Source organism: Aquarana catesbeiana, linkage group LG07, assembly GCF_042186555.1.
Source record: "Aquarana catesbeiana isolate 2022-GZ linkage group LG07, ASM4218655v1, whole genome shotgun sequence".
Taxonomy (NCBI): domain Eukaryota; kingdom Metazoa; phylum Chordata; class Amphibia; order Anura; family Ranidae; genus Aquarana; species Aquarana catesbeiana.
The window spans coordinates 85,780,339-85,801,943 of record NC_133330.1 but is presented as its reverse complement, the minus strand read 5'-3'; the positions used below and the strand labels follow the sequence as shown (position 1 = coordinate 85,801,943).

The following is a 21,605-nucleotide window of genomic DNA, read 5'->3' as shown; positions in this document are numbered from 1 at the left end:
AAACCGAATGGAGATGTCAGACCCATTCTATATCTAAAGAATCTAAATCGGTTCCTGAAGATCTGTTCCTTTCGCATGGAGTCGATCAGGTCAGTAGTTTCTATCCTACAAAAGAGGAGAACCTCTGGTGTCTATCGACATCAGGGATGCATATCTGCATGTCCCTATATTTCCCGTTCACCAAACGTTTCTGCGGTTCGAAGCAGAACAGCAGCATTTTCAGTCTTTGTATGAGGTTGTTAGGAAAGATGGTGACTTCATTCGAAGCAGTTCCCTATGCCCAGTTCCATTTGAGACTGTTGCAAAACAGTATCCTGTCTGCATGGAACAAAACAATTCCAGCTTTAGACTTGCCAATGCGGCTGTCCCCAAGGGTGTCCCAAAGCCTCAGTTGGTGATTACTAACCCAGAATCTGCTGAAAGGAAAATCCTTCAGACCAGTTATCTGGCAGGTGGTAACGACAGACGCCAGCCTTTCAGGCTGGGGAGCAGTGCTAGAGAAGACAACTGTCCAGGGACAGTGGTCAAGAACCGAAAAAGCCTTGCCCATCAACATCCTAGAGATTCGGGCAGTGCGTCTGGCTCTGAAGGCCTGGACTTTCAGGTTACGGGATTGGTTCTGTCAGGATCCAATCCGACAATGCCACAGCTGTGGCCTATATCAGTCACCAAGGGGGCACCAAGAGTCTTGCAGCGCAGACATAGGTGAACCATATTCCTACTTGGGCAGAAAGGAATGTTCCGTGCCTATCCGGCAGTCTTCATTCCGGGAATAGAGAATTGGCAGGCGGACTACCTGAGTCACCAGCAGTTATTCCCGGGTCCCTTCACCCCGGCATTTTTTGGGCTGTTTGCCAAAGAAGGGGGACTCCGGACATAGATCTTGTGGTGTCCAGATTCAACATGAAGTTAGTGAACTTTGTGTTCAGGACAAGTGATCCACACTCGCATGCGGAACAGATGCATTGGTGACCCCGTGGGATCAGTTCTCACTGATTTATGCATTCCCCCCTATTCAGTTGTTGCCACGACTTCTTTGCAGGATCAAGCTGGAAAGAAAGCCGCTAATTCTCGTAGCCCCAGCGTGGCCCAGAAGGTCCTGGTATGCAGAAATCGTAAAGATGGCAGTGGAGGATCCATGGTCCCTTCCACTACGGCCAGACCTACTCTCACAGGGGCCCGATATTCCATCCTACCTTAGGAGCGCTAAATTTAATGGCTTGGCTATTGAAACCCACATTCTGAAGAAACGTGGGCTTTCCGGGTCAGTTATCTCTACCTTGATTAATGCAAGGAAGCCAGCTTCCAGAACTATACATTATAGAGTCTGGAGGACTTATGTTTCCTGGTGTGAGTCCAAGTTTTGGCACCCTCGGAATTATATCATAGGCAGAATACTTGCCTTTCTACAATTAGGGGTAGAGATGAAATTGGCCTGGAGTACTATTAAGGGCCAATTCTCAGCTTTATCAATCTTATTTTAAAGACCTCTTGCTTCACATTCTTTAGTCCGGGGTTGTATGCAAGGGGTGATGCGGCTTAATCCGTCAGTTAAATCACCTTTGAGCCCTTGGGACTTGAACTTAGTTTTGTCAGTGTTACAAAAACAGCCATTTGAACTGATGCAACATATTCCCTTAGTCCTTCTGATAAGGAAGTTGGTGTTCTTGGTTGCCATATCCTCAGCAAGGAGGGTTTCGGAAGTGGCTGCTCTTTCTTGTAAAGGGCCATACTTGATTATTCATGAGGACAGAGTGGTGTTGCGCCCTCGTCCAGATTTTTTTGCCAAAAGTGGTCTCAGGTTTCCACCTGAACCAAGAGATTGTCCTGCCATCGTTTTTTCCAAAACCATGTTCCAGGGAAGAGAAGTCACTACGTTGTCTTGATGTGGCGAGAGCGGTCAAAGTCTATTTAACCGCTTGCCAACCGCCGCATGAACATTTACGTCAGCAGAATGGCGCGGACAGGCAAATGGGCGTACAGGTACGTCCCTTTAAATTTGCTGCTGTGTGTTTGCGTGCGCCCCGCCAGCGCGACCCTGCCATAAGCTCCGTGAGTGTGATCGCGGGTAACCCCGCAGAAATCTAGTCCACAGGGATACCCGCGATTGTCTCACGGAGAGGAAGAACGGGGTAATGCTGCTGTAAACAAGCATTTCCCCATTCTGCCTAATGACACTGATCACAGCTCCCTGTGATTGGGAGCGGTGATCAGTGTTGTGTCACACGTAGCCCATCCCCCCTACAGTTAGAATCACTCCCTAGGACAAACTTAACCCCTGCAGCGCCCCCTCCTGGTTAACCCCTTCACTGCCAGTCACATTTACACAGTAATCAATGCATTTTTAATCACACTGAACGCTGTATAAATGTGAATGGTCCCAAAATAGCGCCAAAAGTGTCCTATCTGTCTGCTGTAATGTCACAGTCATGATAAAAATCACTGATCGCCGCCAAACTATCCCCTTTTTTATAGACGCTATAACATTTGCGCAAACCAATCAATAAACGCTCATTGTGATTTTTTTTTTTTTTTTTTTTTACCAAAAATATGTAGAAGAATGCGTATCGGCCTAAACTGAGGAAACAATGTTTTTTTATATATTTTTTGGGGGATATTTATTATAGCAAAAAATAAATAATGCGTTTTTTTCAAAATTGTCACTTTTTTTTCGTTTATAGTGCAAAAAAATAAAAACCGCAGAGGTGATCAAATACCACCAAAAGAAAGCTCTATTTGTGGGGAAAAAAGGACATCAATTTTGTTTGGGAGCCACGTCGCACGACCGCGCAATTGTCATGTTAAAGCGACGCAGTGCCGAATCACAAAAAGTGCTCCGGTCTTTGGCCAGCCAAATGGTCCGGGGCTTAAGTGGTTAAAGACGTGCTCAGATCTATAAGACCGATGTCTTATTTGTACTGCCAGAGGGTCCTAAGAAAGGACAGGCAGCATCGAAATCCACTGTCACTAAGTATATTCGGCAAGTTATAATTCAGACTTATGCTTTAAGGGGTAAGATTCCACCTTTTCAAGTCAAAGCGCACTCTACCAGGGCGGTTAGTGCTTCTTGGGCAGTGCGTCACCAAGCCTCCATGGCTCAGATCTGTAAGGCCGCAACTTGGTCTTCAGTACATACATTCACCAAGTTTTATCAGGTAGATGTAAGACGGCATGAGGATATCGCCTTTCGGTGCAGTGTGCTGCAGGCAGTAGTATAGGTCCTCAAGTCTGGGGTTGCCTTACGGGTTTGTTTCTCCCTCGCCTCAAATAGGATTACTATGGTGCTCTGTGTCCCATGATGTACGATAAAGAAAATAGGATTTTTATAACAGCTTACCTGTAAAATCCTTTTCTTGGAGTACATCATGGGACACAGAGGTCTCTCCCCTCTTTTGGGGTTTAGGGTATTATTGCTTTGCTACAAAAACTCCTGGTAGGAGGAGGGGTTATATAGGGAGCAAACTTCTTCTAGTAGGAGGAGGGGTTATATAGGGAGTGAACTTCCTGTATTGGGAATACCAGTGTCCCATCACCTGAAGGTGCCTATATACCCACATAGTGATTACTATGGTGCTCTGTGTCCCATGATGTACTCCAAGAAAAGGATTTTGCAGGTAAGCTGTTATAAAAATCCTATTATTTTACAACCACTTCAAAACATCTGTCCTAATAACTGCAGTCGACCTGCAGCTCTCTCTCTCTCTCTCTCTCTCTCTCTCTCTCTCTCTCACTCCCTCATGCGATTTTTTTTTTTTTTTTTTCTAAAATAAATAGCAAATGTGATGGTGATATGTATTTACACATCAATGTTGCCCTTCCATTGCTGACAAAATCAACACACTTTTTTTTTTTTTTTTTTTTTTTTTTGTGGTGCTATTTTATTAGACCCTGAATATTCATATCCCAGGGTGCCTTGGGGACCTTTTTTAGGCTTCTCAGACTAATTCGTTCTTCTCCCTTTCTTTTGATCCCTCATCCTTCTTCCTAATCTTGATAAAATTCTTATTCACTTCTCTCCTCATCATGAGAGTCTGGTCCCATGTTTAGGAACATGCTCTCATTAGCACCTCTCGGTTGGCTCTTCATGAGAATTTCTCTCAGGTTCTGCTTTTAGCCTCTTTGGAGGCAGCCTGTGCCCGTTTTTTTCTCACTCAGGGTCAGTAGGACTCCCCTCACTATATGTGGAGGTTAGCTCCACTATATAGCGCCTTTTTACCTTCTATTGCCATAGTACATATTAGAGCCCTTTCACACTGGGGCGGTTTGCAGGCGCTATTGCGCTAATAATAGCGCCTGCAAACCGACCCGAAAGCCCCCGAGGGCTTTCACATTGGAGCGATGCGCTGGCAGGATGGTAAAAAAAGTCCTGCCAGCAGCATCTTCGGAGCGGTGAAGGAGCGGAGTGTATACCGCTCCTGCCCATTGAAATCAATGGGACGGCGGAGGCGCTTTGCGGTGGTATTTAACCCTTTCTCGGCCGCTAGCGGGGGGTAAAACCGCCCCGCTAGCGGCCGCATACCGAAGGTAAAACGCCGCTAATAATATCGGCGTTTCACTGCCCGCGCCCCAGTGTGAAAGGGCTCTTAGAGCTGCACGTTAATCGTTAAGAATCGTTATTGCGATTCTTTCCCCGTTGCGATCTTGATAAGTGTTTCAAGATTCTTGCTATGCAAAGAATTCTCTGCTCTTCTGAAGCCACAGCTGTCAATAGAAAGGAAGAAAAAATTTGGACAGTCTGCCAAGAAGCACAACATTCTTTATCAGTTGAATGAAGTCTAAACATTGTAACAGTTTGTCAATGGAGTACACTTCATGTGTAAGTGAGGAAAGTTTAAACACTAAACCATTTTCTGACATTTGTTGGTTTCAAGTTAAAATCATTTTTTTTGCTAGAAAATTACTTGGAACCCCCAAACATTGTGTATATGTATATGGTGGTTGTTGCAATATTTTATGTCACACTGTATGTCACACTGTATTTGCGCAGCGGTCTTTCAAATGCAATTTTTTTGGGAAAAAATTACTGTAATAAAAAAAAATGTATCAGAAGACCAAACAGGATTTATGCCGGGGAAGTCTACAGATATTAGGAGAACCCAGTTTATGGTACATCTGAGGGAGTATTTTCCGGAGTCGAGTGCCTTGGCATCGTTTGATACAGCCAAGGCATTTGAATCCATAGAATGGGAGTTTCTGCAAGCGGTGTTGAAGAAAAATGGATTTGGGAAAGAATTTAGAAAATGGGTGAGAATACTGTATAAGCAACCATGCTCTAATCTATTAATAAATGGAGTGTTTTCCCCTACAATAAAATTGCATAGGGGAACAAGACAGGGGTGCCCGTTGTCCCCCCAGTTGTTCTCACTAGCAATAGAAGTACTGGCTAACAGATTTACACAATCTAAAATATACAAAGGGTTCAGGGTAGGGGAAAGGACTGAACATATAGGATTATATGCAGATGACATTATATTATACATGGAAGATGTGCACACTTCATTAGAGGAGGCAATGAAAATAATAGAAACATATGAGATACTATCTGGGTTCAAAATAAATTGGCAGAAATCCACATTGATGTTATTGGGGACAGGAAAGGAAGGGAATCTTCAGACCCCATTAAACATAGTTGAAACATTTAAATATTTAGGAATAAATATTACATTGGGACCAGAAGAAGCTCTTAACCACTTCAGCCCCGGAAGGATTTACCCCCTTCCTGACCAGAGCACTTTTTACAATTTGGCACTGCGTCGATTTAACTGCTAATTGCGCGGTCATGCAATGCTGTACCCAAACGAAATTTGCGTCCTTTTCTTCCCACAAATAGAGCTTTCTTTTGATGGTATTTGATCTCCTCTGCGGTTTTTATTTTTTGCGCTATAAACGGAAAAAGACCGAAAATTTTGAAAAAAAATTATATTTTCTACTTTTTGTTATAAAAAAAATCCAATAAACTAAATTTTAGTCATACATTTAGGCCAAAATGTATTCGGCCACATGTCTTTGGTAAAAAAAAGTCAATAAGTGTATATTTATTGGTTTGCGCAAAAGTTATAGCGTCTACAAACTAGGGTACATTTTCTGGAATTTACACAGCTTTTAGTTTGACTGCCTATGTCATTTCTTGAGGTGCTAAAATGGCAGGGCAGTACAAACCCCCCCCAAATGCCCCCATTTTGGAAAGTAGAGACCCCAAGGAAATTGCTGAGAGGCATGTTGAGCCCATTGAATATTAATTTTTTTTGTCCCAAGTGATTGAATAATGACAAAAAAAAAAAAAAAAATACAAAAAGTTGTCACTAAATGATATATTGCTCACACAGGCCATGGTATACTCACTATACCTCTCAGCAAATAGCTTGGGGTGTCTACTTTCCAAAATGGGGTCATTTGGGGGGGTTTTGTGCCACCTGGGCATTCCATGGCCTCCGAAACTGTAATAGGCAGTGAAGAGTGAAATCAAAAATTTACGCCCTTAGAAAGCCTGAAGGCAGTGCTTAGTTTTCGGGGTCCCGTACGCGGCTAGGCTCCCAAAAAGTCTCACACATGTGGTATCCCCGTACTCAGGAGAAGCAACAGAATGTATTTTGGGGTGTAATTTCACATATTCCCATGGCATGTTTGAGCAATATATCATTTAGTGACAACTTTGTGCAAAAAAAAAAAATTTGTCTCTTTCCCGCAACTTGTGTCACAATATAAAATATTCCATGGACTCGACATGCCTCTCAGCAAATAGCTTGGGGTGTCTACTTTCCAAAATGGGGTCATTTGGGGGGGGTTTGAACTGTCCTGGCATTTTATGCACAACATTTAGAACACATCACCCACTCTTCTAACCACTTGAAGACAAAGCCCTTTCTGACACTTTTTGTTTACATGAAAAAATTATTTTTTTTTGCAAGAAAATTACTTTGAACCCCCAAACATTATATATTTTTTTAAAGCAAATGCCCTACAGATTAAAATGGTGGGTGTTTCATTTTTTTTTTTTTCACATAGTATTTGCGCAGCGATTTTTAAAACGCATTTTTTGGGGAGAAAAACACACTTTTTTCAATTTTAATGCACTAAAACACACTATATTGCCCAAATGTTTGATGAAATAAAAAAGATGATCTTAGGCCGAGTACATGGATACCAAACATGACATACTTTACAATTGCGCACAAACGTGCAGTGGCAACAAAATAAATACATTTTTAAAAGCCTTTACAGGTTACCACTTTAGATTTACAGAGGAGGTCTACTGCTAAAATTACTACCCTCGATCTGACCTTCGCGGTGATACCTCACATGCATGGTGCAATTGCTGTTTACATTTGACACCAGACCGACGCTTGCCTTCGCCTTAGCGCGAGAGCAGGGGGCGACAGGGGTGCTTTTTTTTTTTTTTTTTTTTTTTTTTTCTTATTTTTTTTTCTTATTTTTTTGCTTTTTTATCTTATTTTTAAACTGTTCCTTTCATATATATATATTTTTTTTAATCATTTTTATTGTTATCTCAGGGAATGTAAATATCCCCTATGATAGCAATAGGTAGTGACAGGTACTCTTTTTTTGAAAAAATTGGGGTCTATTAGACCCTAGATCTCTTCTCTGCCCTCAAAGCATCTGACAACACCAAGATCGGTGTGATAAAATGCTTTCCCAATTTCCCAATGGCGCTGTTTACATCCGGAGAAATCTAAGTCATGAAATGCTCGTAGCTTCCGGTTTCTTAGGCCATAGAGATGTTTGGAGCCACTCTGGTCTCTGATCAGCTCTATGGTCAGCTGGCTGAATCACCAGCTGCATTCTCAGGTTCCCTGTTGAGACAGGAGAGCCAGAGAAAAACACGGAAGACAGTGGGGGGGGGTATTCCCTCCCACTGCCTGTAAAAGCAGTCTAGAGGCTAATTAGCCACTAGGATTGCTTTTACATGAAAGCCGACCGCTGGCTGAAAAGAATGATACCAAGTTAATACCTACACCTGCAGGCACCATTCTGGTATAACCACTCAAAGTCGTGAATGGCGTACCTGAAGACAAAAAAATGGGTAACAATAAAACACAGTAAACGGTAAAGTATAAAAAGTTGTATACCTGAAAAGCGAACATGATAAAACATAAAAACAATAAAACATTGCAGCATAGAATACAGTAAAAAAGAGCAGAACAATAGAGAGAGAATATATAGAGAGAGAACAATAAAACGACAACTATTTTTTAAAATGTTATATATATTTTTTTTTTTTTTCACACTTTTTTTTTGTAACTAACTTTTATAACTGTAACCGGTTCCAGGTTCGGGTCTCTCAAAATGCGATGGCATCTTGGGAGACCCTGTGAAAGTGCGCCTAGTCTGTGCAATGCTGTACCCTACGCTAATACTCAACTAGTGAATGGTAGCGTTCAAAACATTCACCAATGCAAAGACCAGGATTATCAGGACAGGAGGGACAATAATAGCGGGTGTCACGCCTATATCCGCGCTTGCTGCAGACACGACATCTTTTTGGGGGGGGTTCGTTGGGTAGGGGTACTCGGGAGGACATAAAGAAAATGCCTCTTATGCAGCCGACTGCATTTGGTTGGGGATGTGAATGGGGGAATTATGGGCGCTGCAGAAGTGGTGGTTCCCAATTAGGATTGGCGAATGCAGCAGGAAGGGCATTATGGGCACGACGGGCCTGTTTGTCTTCTTCTTGGTGGCAGCGGGACACTACTTGTGCTTGCCACCTCACCAGCTTGAACTGCACTTATGGGACTCGCCACGTCACCAAGTGTTACTGCAGTGCTTGTTTGACTATGACCGGGGTGTACTAGGCCGCTGGTGCTTGCCAGTTCACCAAAACACTACCAAAAAAATTGTTAGCGATCATAGGGATCAGGCCTGACTCTGCGAACGCTGCAGTTATGCGTTTAGTGTTTTGTAAGTGTCAGTGATCGATCGATACTGCACTTGGGTGGGCTGGGCGGAGGGGCAAAACGCAGGTGCTAGCGGGTATCTGGGCTGATTCTGCTAACACTGCGTTTTTGGGAACCCTAAACTGCTGGGGACGCTAGTATAGATCTGATCAGATATTGATCAGATACTATACCACTAAGGGAGGTGTACGGTGCGTGCGTGGGTGTTAGCGGTACTGGCGCTAACCTGACGCTGCCTGGGGCTGGTGCTTGCCAGTTCACCAAAACGCTACCAAAAAACTGTTAGCGATCGCAGGGATCAGGCCTGACTCTGCGAACGCTGCAGTTATGCGTTTAGTGTTTTGTAAGTGACAGTGATCGATCGATACTGCACTTGGGTGGGCTGGGCTGGGCCGGTCAGAGGGGCAAAACGCAGGTGCTAGCAGGTATCTGGGCTGATCCCGCTAACACTGCGTTTTTGGGAACCCTAAATTGCTGGGGACGCTAGTATAGATCTGATCGGATCAGATATTGATCCGTTCAGATACTATACCACTAAGGGAGGCGTATGCTGCGTGCGTGGGTGTTAGCGGTACTGGCGCTAATCTGACGCTGCCTGGGGTGACGCATATCACCGCCGGGTGATCGGGGGCTAAACCTTTATTCGGTAATAAACGGCAGGTGCCCTGACACTATATAAAAAATAAACGAACTAACCAGCGTCACCCATAACAGTTATACGGTGATCAGTGGTGAAAGGGTTAACTAGGGGGCAATCAAGGGGTTAAAACCTTTATTCGGTAGTATATGGGGGTCCCTGACGCTATAAAACGCTGACGGTGAACCTAAATATTTACCTCCCCAACTAGCGTCACCAGCGACACTAATATAGCAATCAGAAAAATGATCGCTTAGTGACACTGGCGACGGGGTGATCAAGGGGTTAAAACTTTATTAGGGGGGGTTAGTGGGGTACCCTAGACCTAAAGGGGGCTAACCCTAACTGCCCTAACACACTGTCATAAACTGACACCATGTAGTAATCAGAAAAAAAAAAAATGCTTGGTGACCGGGGGGGGGGGGGGGGGGTGATCGGGGGTGTTTTGTGTGCCTGGCATGTTCTACTGTGTGTGTATGTGTTTTCACTAACATTACAGTCTTCTCTCCTCGGCGCCGGAAGGGAAACTGCCGAGCCGAGGAGAGATGACATCATTTCCTTTGCTACTGTTTACCATACAGCAGCATAGGAATGATTTCATTGGCCCGGCGGCGATCGCGAGGGGAGGGGCCACGAATGGATGGGGGGGGGGGGTCCGATCGGAGGCAGATTACGTACGGGTACGTGATTCTGCCTGCCCGTGCCATTCTGCCGACGTATATCGTCGTGAGGCGGTCGGCAAGTGGTTAAAGAAAATATAGACCCCTTGGTAGATTATGTGAAAAATAAATTGGGAATATGGAAAAACTACCGTTATCAATGGCAGCGAGAATACAGTTGATTAAATCTATCATACTGCCGAAGTTTCTGTATGTAAAAATGTGAAGATGGGGTGGTTGGCGCTACCCTAAAAATGTGTGTGTACCAGGAGGGTATGTGAGCAGAAAAGGAAAATTTGTATATATTGTATATGATTGTGTGACAGGGAAGTGTCTATACTATACAACTACACATTAATGTGCTATCCCAAATGGGTAAAAGTGAGTGTACCCATATCTGTACATGAAATGTAATAAAGCAAATAACAGTAAATATAAACCACATGTGAAGAAAGTGCTGTGCGTGGTCACTCAGACTTCACCATACACATCCCTTCAGATATATATAAGTGTATACCATGAGCAAAATAGGTATGAAAAGAAATCACAACAAAAGCTAGATTAGTCCAGCCCTAAATTAGAGTCCATGGATTAATTCCACGTGCATATAAAAATAAATGAAAAAATAATAATATATATCCAAAAAACAAAGTCCCACAGTGTAGAAAAAATGGTAGTGCAACCAATTATATATTGCAAAAGAGTAGTGTCCAGTTGTAATTCTTCAAAGTGACTACGGTGCTCATCAGCATAAAGTGACAGGTAGTGCTCCCCCCATCAGGTCCCCACTCACCAAAAGAAGGAACCCCTGCAGGGGTAATGGGCGTTTATGGATAACCGTAAATGGAAGTTCTCCTCCACTCTTATCAGTGTCCCGCTATGGGTCTATCGGTCTCCCGCAGCTGGCTCTGCTCGATCAGGCTGTCTCAGCTGTCTACATTCAGGGGTGAAATGCTTCAGTCAGTTCTTACCAAGCCGTCACTCCACATTTCGGTCCTTCCCCTGTGGCATGGCGGGCTGAGCGGACTCCAGTCGCTGTGAACAGGGAACGTCTGCCGGACAGAGCCACTCGCCTTTCCCCACTTCCTGATCACACTGAGAGCACTTCTTGTACGTTTCTGTATGTGATGGCGCATTCGGAGGTAAAAATACCAAAATATATATTTAAAAAATTAAACTCCCAGTTAACTAGGTTTATCTGGGCATATGGGCGATGTAAATTGAAACTTTCTACGTTACAAAGACCTAATACTGCAGCAAGGTTGGCAATACCAAATTTATATTTATACTATCTGGCGGGGCAATTAAAACATTTAAGAACCTGGGTAATGCAAGAACAAGAAATGAGGGTGGAGAAATATTTGCTAAATAAAATGCAGGTAGGAGATCTACTGGTAGGACTAGAAATTACAGAATTAAGAAGGGTTGGATTAAAAATCCCCCTTCTAAAGCTGGTCAGGTCAGTTTGGAAGGAGGCGAAAAAACTGACGGGATTTAAAGATACCCCACCAGAAATGGCCCTATGGAACAATCCAATGCTCGAAGAATTAGAAATGTTTGAAGACAGTCATTTCTGGAAACAGAAAAAAGTAACAACTATTGGTCAGATGTATAATAATAATAATATAATAGCGTCATATGAGAATCTGTGTAAACAATATAACCTCCAGAGCAAACTGTTCTATAGATATCTACAGTTTAGACACTTATTACAGGTACAGTTTGGAAGAAAGGAACTAAAAATTTTTAAATACCCCCTTATAGGTATCCTAAGATTGCAGGGACCAAAGGGACTGATATCCAAGATATATTCACACCTATTACAGAATAAAATAAGTGGAGATCCGGTGGGTGTAAGGGACAAATGGCAGGCAGTCATCCCAGATATGAGTGATCAGGACTGTGAGGAAATCTGTTCTTCGCATTTGAAAGTACCCCCAGCAATGAATAATAAGATAATTCAATTAAATATAATACAGCAGACATATTTGGCACAGAATAGACTGTATAGGATGGGGAGGATGTATGCGCCAAACTGCACAAACAGTGTGGGAGTCTAGGGAGGTATTGGCAACAGGTGGTCAAGAAATTAGGAAAAGTCATAAATAAATCCATTATGGCCACTGTGGAATTATGTGTGCTGGGGGTAGTAAAAGAAAGAGGGTGTGGATACACTAGGATATTTTTGCAAGAAGTATTATTTCTGGCACGAAAACAAATAGTGGAAAAATTGATTCAGCCAAATCCACCTATAATAAATCAATGGGTGAGAGCAGTAAACCAAGTGGTACGTCATGAGAGAATATTGTATGAACAAAGAGGAAATGTGCAGAAATATGATAGGATTTGGGCAAAGTGGAACAGATCACATCTAACAACGGATGCAGGAAGACCTGAAAATATAGTACAAAGTGAATAAGAGGGGGAAGGAATTAGTGACTATAAGATGGATGAGAAGGAAGGAATGAGCCGTAAGAGCCCATTCACACAGGGACGACTTGTCAGGCGACCTAGTCGCCTGACAAGTCGCCTCCCGTTCTGTACAATGGAACCGTTCTAATCGGAGCGACGCAAGTCGCTCCGACTTAGAAAAAGGTTCCTGTACGACTTTGGGGGCGACTTGCATAGACTTCTATACAGAAGTCGTTTTGCAAGTCGCCGCGGAAGTCGTTTGCAGGTTGCCTCGCTGAGGCGACCTGCAAGTCGTGTTGCCCCTGTGTGAATAGGGTCTAAGAGTGAATGGTTATGAAAATAGATATACATGTTAATATTTCGGAAGAAAACAAATGTAAAACTATGCCAAATAATCTGTAAGTAAAAAAGTATTTGTAATAAAGAGTTGTGAAAAAAACGAAACAGTAAAGTTAGCCCAATTTTTTTTTTTTTATATAATGTGAAATATTTTACGTCGCGAAAATCGTGAGAGAATTGTGATCTTTTTATTCTAAGCAAAAAAATTGTGAGTCTCATTTTGGCCAGAAACGTGCAGCTCTAGAACATATCTTCCTGTCATACAACCCTCCGACTCTGCTCCAGCTTACTAAGCTGCTTGTTTTATGAATCATTTCCATTCTCGCTTTATCCAAAGGCTGGCCTTTGTACCAGTCATCTTCTATTCACCAGCATAGTACCAGAAAAGGTCACATAACCTTTGTTCTCAGTACTTCCATTACGCAGGTTTTAATATGTCCACATGCACTCTATGTGGGTGCTACTGAACTTGATTTTTTTGTCTCACTAAAATCTTCAGCTATGTGACTGACTTCTCTACAGACTTGCCCAGAGATCTCTCAACATCTCTTACTTACAGATATTAAAGAGTTAGGCATGATCCAACCTCTAGTTTGGGCCCCCCTCTTTCCTTGGGGCATGCAGATTGCTTCCCCCATACTCTGCAATCTATTATGAGGTAGTTCTTACCTAGTGTATTGATGGGGAACACCATACAAAAATGTATTCCCTTTCCTTATCCTGCAACCTCTTCTGTTTGAAATTTCCTAACCCTTAGTACAGGAAGTTTTTGGCTTGACCTTGTATGTTCTCTTCCTAACCTCTTGGCCCTTGCACTCCTTTGCGCTCTTTGTGGAAGAAGTTGCTCTTCCTTGTTGCCTACTGTGACCCTCTGTGTCCTTTTTTGATTGCTCTTGCCTGTGCAGAGCCCTCTCCTTGTGTTCTTTAGGGGTTACCAACTTAAAAACGTTTTATGTAAGAACAGAGCCGTCTATAAGTTGCATCTGGCAGCCATAGTTATACATCGTTTCCCCTTCTTCTTTTTTTTTTTTTTTTTTTTTTTCCTTGGGAGACCCCTTCTTTTTTTTCCTTTTTGCTATAAGTGGGCAAAGTTACCTGGAAGCCAATCCATCTTGCTTCTTTGGGGCTCTTCTTGATCATCTTTTGTGATGAAAATTCATTCTCTCTCCCCATGTTCTGCCTTAAAGGCATATTAAATCGTTTTCACTTCTCCTTATGGTGAGGCAAGGTCTGCCCACTCTGGTTATCTGAAACACCTTTCTTTGAAAATGTACCCCTCTTCGGTTTTTCTGCAGGATTGTCCCTCCTACGGAATTCCTTCCTCCTTTTTTCTAGGGTTTGAGCACTCAGGGAATGAATCCCTCCTTCCCTATCTAAGGCTACTCCAAGAGGTTTTGGGGTTCTTTTGGCCTTTTTAGCATCAAGCATTTACTTTTTTTTTTTTTTTTTTCTTTTTCACAAATGTGGGTCCAGCACTTGATTCTCTGGTTGTGTTTTCTAAACAGTTTGTTGCTAGGTGGCTGTTTGGGCCTCTACTAATACATGCTTTGGATGCAAGGTGCTTGTGTCGTCAACTGTCTGTTCGGGTCCCTTGAGACTTTTTTTTTTTTTTTTTCTGTGGGTCTGTTGCTGTAATTTTGGCTGGTTTGTTGCCCACGCTGTGAATTATTGCTTGGGGACATCCCATGGTCTAAAAATCATGTCATGTACTGTACAGCTAAGCTAATAGGAATTTTAATGCACCTATAAATTACGTATCTTGGAGTACAACGCAGAGCGCATATCCCTCCCCTCTTTCCTCTGTGATCACCTTATTGCTTGCTAGTTGTAGAGTGTTATATGTATACAGTGGGAAGCAGTCCCGGCAAACTTTTTGCCATTGTTCTGTTGCCTAAAGGTACTGGCATATAACCCCTATGGTCTGTGTATCAAGCCCTGGTTCCTTTACTGTACCCCAAGATATGGAATTTACAGATAAGTCAACATTTTTATTTTTAAACTTTGCAGGTTTAAAATATAGGTAGCATAATAAGAATGTTTTAGTGTATTTGCTCGATGGGGAAAATAACCCTTAGTTGGTGATTGGTAATGCAAATGCTTCAATCTGTCACATGACCAAGCAAGTTTATAATTGTGCTAATATATCTTTTTCTATTTGTAGGAGAATGTTCAGCAGCCCAGATTGAAGCCATTCAGGATCTTCATCCAGAAAACATGATAAACTGCCACTTAAGGTTTAAAGATCAAAATCTTGACATTCCAGCATCTGAAGTCTTTTCTGCAAATACTGACTTTGATTTTGACTCTGGTAAATATAGTTCATTTGAATTTCAAGATGCTTTTGGCAGTGTATTTTATGGTTTCCTTGTTCTCTGAGAAGGTTTATCCTGCTATTATTTTAACATTTCAGCATGGCAAAGGAACATTAGGGCATGTGACAACAAGACAAAACCTGTTTTTGTTTGTTTTTTTCCTTCATAATGGTTCTTCACAGAATGTGAACATCTACTTCAGGCTCCTCTATGGTAACACGCACCGGTCAACACCTCAAGTCCTTCTTTTGAGCAATAACAAGACCACCACTAAAATATTTAGACTTGACTAATGATCTTATTAAAAAGTTAACGTTTTTGTTCAGTGAAAAGCTCAGCAATCAGTATGTTTATCCTATACTTGGTCATTGATGTTTGTGTATAGTAGTTGCTTTTTTCCTGCTATTGGAAAAAAAAAAAGAAACGTTCCCTTATTTTACTTACAGCCTAGATCACATAGTATATGGCAGCCTTGAGCATTTAGGGTATTGTTATGATTAGAAACTGCAGAAAATCTGTTTTAGGCAGATCCTGATTGGCTACAGGGAACACTACCATGTAGGGTAGAGCAGGAGGAGCAATGTCTCTCGGGTTCAGGCAGTGGTTCCTGAAGCACAGATCCCATGGAGAAGTATGCCTTCCATGATCAGTGGTAGACCTTTTGAGAATGAACCTTTCTAGCTTTTGCCATCTTCGTAATAACAGATTTAGAGATGCCTCTGTCTCTCAAAACCTAGGCTTCAACAGCTAGTGACCATGAAGCAGGATGGAAAATCGGTCCTTGAAACAGAAGATCCTGACATTCTGGTAGAGCCCAAATCCAATCCAGAGTGGTGGAATGGATGTAAATGCCCTACATCTTTGTGCACTTTATGCAAAAAGAGGTAATGCAGCAATCCTATATTTCGAACACAAAAGAATTACAAAGATAATTAATCTAAAAGGTGCACAAAACCAATATCCCTGTAGTGATCAATACAAAAATGTGTGTAAAAAAAAAAAAATAATAAAGTTAATTCCTATAAACCCATAGTAAACAATATGCATCAAATGGTGAAATAACAGTCCCATAACATAAAATTAATTTATGCATAACAAAGTAAATTTCAAAGAGAAATATATAAAAGTCCAAATGTGAAATCTTGAGTGCTGAAAATCCACACGTAAGCATCCCAAACCACATCACAGACAAGTGTGCCAGTTCCTTTACATAACAGTAATGATCCCCAAATGATAAGAGATCAACAGCGCAGAAATCATCCCATTGGGGGGGCTCCACCGCCTCCACGATCCTTCACTGGTTATCCAAAGCCAGCACCTCGAAGTAATAATGAACAAAGGACCATAGAGTAGTATGCTAAAACCTCATGATTTATTAAAGACGATATACTCAAAAAAGTTAACACAACACAAACAAAAACACACCACACCTGGTGTACAATATCATATGCCACTGGCCTCACCCTACGTGCATTTCATCTGATGCAATGGACGTCTTCATGGAAATGAGCTGGTCCACTGCTTCTGATAGAGATCAATGCACCTTGAGAAAAACCTGTCCAGTTTGTTAAACCTGCTGAGGTCCACAATCTGACATCCACCATCTGCAACACAGGTCCTGGAACAGCTCTGGGTATAGGGGTCACTCCCCTGGGTCCAAGCTGAGAAAGGCTGGCTGTCAATTGTTTATGCCTGGGATGTACATGATGGAGATGATGAAAACATGTAATTCTGCCTAGGACAGGAAGGAACATGTACTTCTGCTCAGGACAGGATCCAACCTTTTTTTCCTTCCCATGGCAGGTCTTCTGGTTCCTCCCCGATGGTTGATGTTTGCCACCACTGTGGCTCTTTCAACTGAATCCAGATCAGATGACCTTCCATTAAGCTAGTCCAATGCTGCAGACAGCCAAAGTCACCAGATGTCTCAGGATGTTGATCAAGAGATGACTCCTTCAATGACCAAGTCCACTGCACTTAGAGGGTGCCCAAGACTCCTCTCCAGCATGACAGTCTGGCATCTGTTATGATGGATAGGGGTATCTCTGACTGTCTTTGGCTGGTGTGGGGATGGACAACTGAGTCACAGGGAATACTTTCTTCATATTTTTTCCCTTCTTCAGTCTGGTCTTGACTAGCATCTAGCCCCGAGTACCCTTAAGAGACATATTTCTGCTTTATCCATTCTCTTCCAGAAACCTCTAGCTTCACAATACTTAATCAAGACTTTTCTTTAGGGAGCTGCTCCTAATCCCCCAAAATTGCACCCTCTGTGTCATCTTGGATCTCAACCTGGTGCTGTTTATACTGTAGATAAATCCCTTTAAGCAAAATAGAGAGATCCCTTAACAAGGTTACATTCCTGGGTGCTACGTGTGTTTCTGAGCTGGCAGCCCTTTCTTGCAAAGAGTGTTTTCTCGTCTTTTACAGGGAAAGGTCTTCCTGAGTCCATAGCAAGTTTTTCACCAGTGACCAATTACCTCAAGGTAGCCTGCATGTAAACCATGGTCTGTACAAGTACAATACAAGTAATGTGTTCTGTACTGTACTTCAAAATAAAGAATGTAATGCAATTCAAAGTTTGTTTGTTTTTTTCTGCTTGCTGCAGCTCCACCCTAAACTGAAGCCTAATGCTGTGTACACGCGACCGTTTTTTCCGTCGGAATGAACTCTGAAGGTTTTTCAGAGTTCCGCTGAAACTGTCTTGCGTCGTTTTTGGTCCGTCGGAACAGCATACAGACGAGCGGTTTGCCCGATAGGAACTGATTCCGTCGGAAAGATTTGAAACATGTTCTATTTCTAGGTCCGTCAGAATTTTCAAAAATGAAGTCAGATAAGGCCCACACACGATCGGAATGTCCGCTGAAAAGATTCCGTCGGACTTTTCCTGCCGGAAAGTCCGACCGTGTGTACGCGGCATTAGGGGAGTTATAACCAGCAGAGAAGGCATGTATGTTTCCTATTTAGCATAATGGGCCTGTGATCAGGTAACCCAGTACACTTGCACAAGTGCAGACTTTACAGCATTTCCCCTTAGGCCTCCTCAGATGAACTGGCATGGACAGCGGCAAGAGTACGTGTTTATTGCAGCTGGGCTGACAGGTGGCTGTAGACAGGAGCCACAGCTGTCCACTGATCTTTGCATGTAACCATGCTTTGGTTAACTGTGATTAGGGACAAATGTCTGTCCCTAGACGCATCTTAAAGTAAGGCTCAGGGTAAGAGGCAAAGCCTGGGGTATTTATGAAACCCAAACAGCTAGAAGCAGGTGAGGGTAGGATAGTCCCATATTTACTGTAGGCAGACAGCAGAATGAATCAAAGTTTCTCATGGCTCTTGTAAGTAGGAGCAGCAACAAGGAAATGCTTCATCAATGCTGTATTGCAAGAAAGAGTGTGGAGCACTTGCACACGAGACTCTACCCAGCGAATGATGTTATTGTTCAGTCCCATAGCATTTACCCCTTTCCGCAATGGATCCTGGTGAGAGTGTCATTTTAAAGGAACCTTACATGGAAGAGACAAGCTCTAGCAGCAATATGCAGAAAAGTCATGCCTGAAGAAGAAAAATCTTGCGTAAAAAAAAAAAATATATATATATATATATATTAAAGTACTAGCAGAAATACGTTACTCTTTCACAGAGATTAATTGATTTGGACTCTTATTTGATCTGGCGTTCCTTCCATATGTACATATTTATTCTGGTAAGCCTCACATTGTTGGTCAGTTTAGAAGTGACCTTTTGGTGGCCTTTCTTTACATCAATTTAGAAAAGAGATCAGTCTTCCAATGCCCTTTTTCTCAAAGAACCCCTAGCATCCTCTGGAGGTACCCCAGGGTTCCTTGGAACCCTGCTTGGGAAAGGCTGCTCTAGAGTCTTTGTTGTTTTTATGGAGGATCTTTGAATATAAATAACTTGACATTAAAAAGAGCTAGAGAGGTCAGTGGTGGCTTGTTTTCAATCCTTTTAGTGGTTTGTTATAGTTAAATGACCATAGTCTGAGCATAGGTGCACTTTAAATAGAAACTGGTAATATTAAGTTGTTCTCTATGACATTGATATAAAAAAATGAAGACTATAGTTCCACTTTAATGTTTCTTTTTTTTATTAGTATTCTTTGTATCCGTCACTCTATAAAAATGTGTCTGCCACTTACCTGGAGCTTCTGCTATTTCCTGACACATGCTAAAGCTGTTATGTCTCTGTAAAGCCAGCAGGTTTCCTAATTATGGTCTTGTATGATATCTAGGTCACTACATCTGTTCCCTTGGTAGACAGAAGCTTTCAGAGGGCCAGCTAAAACAAATCAGCATCGGGGACACATCACTTATAGTAACAGCATCCATCCTGGGAATTAACGTGTACCAGGAGCAGACGAGTGCACATGTTCCTGTCTACCCTGGATTTTATACCAACCAGAAGGAGCTTCTTTTAAGCAGTCATTATCCTACCACCAATGTTAAGATTTTTGGAGTTGCTGAATTGCTGAAAAACCTTGAGGTGAGAGTTAAAGTCAGTTTCATTTGTAGATCCCTAAAGTGATGTCCCATGTGACCTTTTTAAAAACATTAAACAAGCAAATCATTGCCAGGCACCAAGAAGTGCAAGCATGCATGTTTATAGAGCACCTGAATTCTGGGACTCTCTATCTTGTAAGCCCCTAGGGTTGAGAGCTGGAAGACCAACCCTGTAAAAGAAGAGGCATTATACTTGGCTTTCTGGCACCCTATATCTGGAAATGCCACCATTTTAATGTTCTCCATCTGGTAACGGTATTGCACACTTCTGGATATTTGAATACGTGCTCCTGCTGCCACATATAGTGGTTTCTCCTGCCAGCTCATATTTCACTACAGGATATATGAGTCTGTGAGGGAACCATTGTGTGTCAAGGTGGAGCAGGTATTTGATCCATCCAACCTGTTGAATACCTGCAGCAGCTGGAAATGACACAGCAAATTGAAAGTAGGATAGTTGCGCTATTATGCAGAGAGATATTTAAACCTGAAATTGCTGCTGCTGTCACTTATGTGCTCCCACAGTAAATAAAGTGTAAATGAAACAGCGCTGCATAGGTATAAAAACACACAAAAATAAAAACAAATCCAAACTAGTGTGCAATATAAGTGTTCAAACAAAAGTCCAATATTAATATATAAAGTGATCATTTCTTCCGCTGATATTCGGAGAGATGTGAAGTGTTTCTTTGCTTCAAACAACCTCCATAGGCATAGTGATCCTGCCACCACATGCAATGCTCGCTCACCTCCTTACAAGACCCTGCTAGCGGGTCAAACACGCCTTGCACTCTGTGCGACTCTCCCTTCAGGAAATCCTCACTGGTCCTTGGTAACCTCTGTTGGACTCTCAAGAAAACAAGTAGTGATCTGTATCTGATAAGGGTTCCTTCCACTGTGCTACTTCAGACTTAAATCCAATGTAATCCACATTATCAATGCTTTTAAAACTTTTTAATGAATATAATGTGGATTACATTGGATTTAAGTCTGAAGTAGCACAGTGGAAGGAACCCTTATCAGATACAGATCACTACTTGTTTTCTTGAGGGTCCAACAGAGGTTACCAAGGACCAGTGAGGATTACCTGAAGGGAGAGTTGCACAGAGTGCAAGGTGTGTTTGACCCCTAGCAGGTTCTTGTAAGGAGATGAGCGAGCATTGCATGTGGTGGTGGGATCACTATGCCTATGGAGGTTGTTTAAAGCAAAGAAACACTTCACATCTCTCCGCATATCAGCGGAAGAAATTCTCACTTTATATATTAATATTGGACTTTTGTTTGCACACTAGTTTGGATTTGTTTTATTTTTGTGTGTTTTTATACCTATGCAGCGCTGTCCCATTTACACTTTATTTACTGGAAATGACACAAGCTGCCAGAAAGGTATGTATAGCACCTTTTCTTTAACAGTGCTGGTCTTTTTTTTTTTTTTTTTTTCTGTGTGACGATGGTGACGGGTCACTTTCAGGCTGCTCTTTCCTGCCTTGTACACAGGGCGGTTAGCTAGTAACTATGGCGGGTGGCTTCATGGACCAGCAATGCCACATAGGAGGTGCGCCTGAACTGTAGACCAGATGAGTAAGTCAAGGTGTGCATTTATAAGGCATCTAAACATTTATGCAGTCACCTCCTAAATGCCTTCTTTTAGTAGCTGCTGCTGGTTTAATGCTTTTGGTAGTGACCTTAGAGTCACTTTGCCTGAGATAAGCAGGCTTTGTACTTGAACTGCTGAAACAACTGTATCTGCATACAGTAGAAATGTCTTTTGTAGACACATTATTGCATCTTTAGCCTCTATCCACTATGTCTGT

General features: G+C 42.3%; 1 protein-coding gene across 1 annotated transcript in view; it reads left to right on the top strand.

The window, feature by feature from the left end:
• NUP210 (nucleoporin 210) overlaps window positions 1-21,605 on the top strand; it is a 287,888-nt gene that overhangs the window by 251,119 nt on the left and 15,164 nt on the right. The window contains exons 35-36 of the mRNA XM_073592410.1: window positions 15,121-15,267; window positions 19,524-19,774. Of these exons, the coding sequence (XP_073448511.1) occupies window positions 15,121-15,267; window positions 19,524-19,774 (398 nt within the window). The remainder of the gene's footprint in view (window positions 1-15,120; window positions 15,268-19,523; window positions 19,775-21,605) is intronic.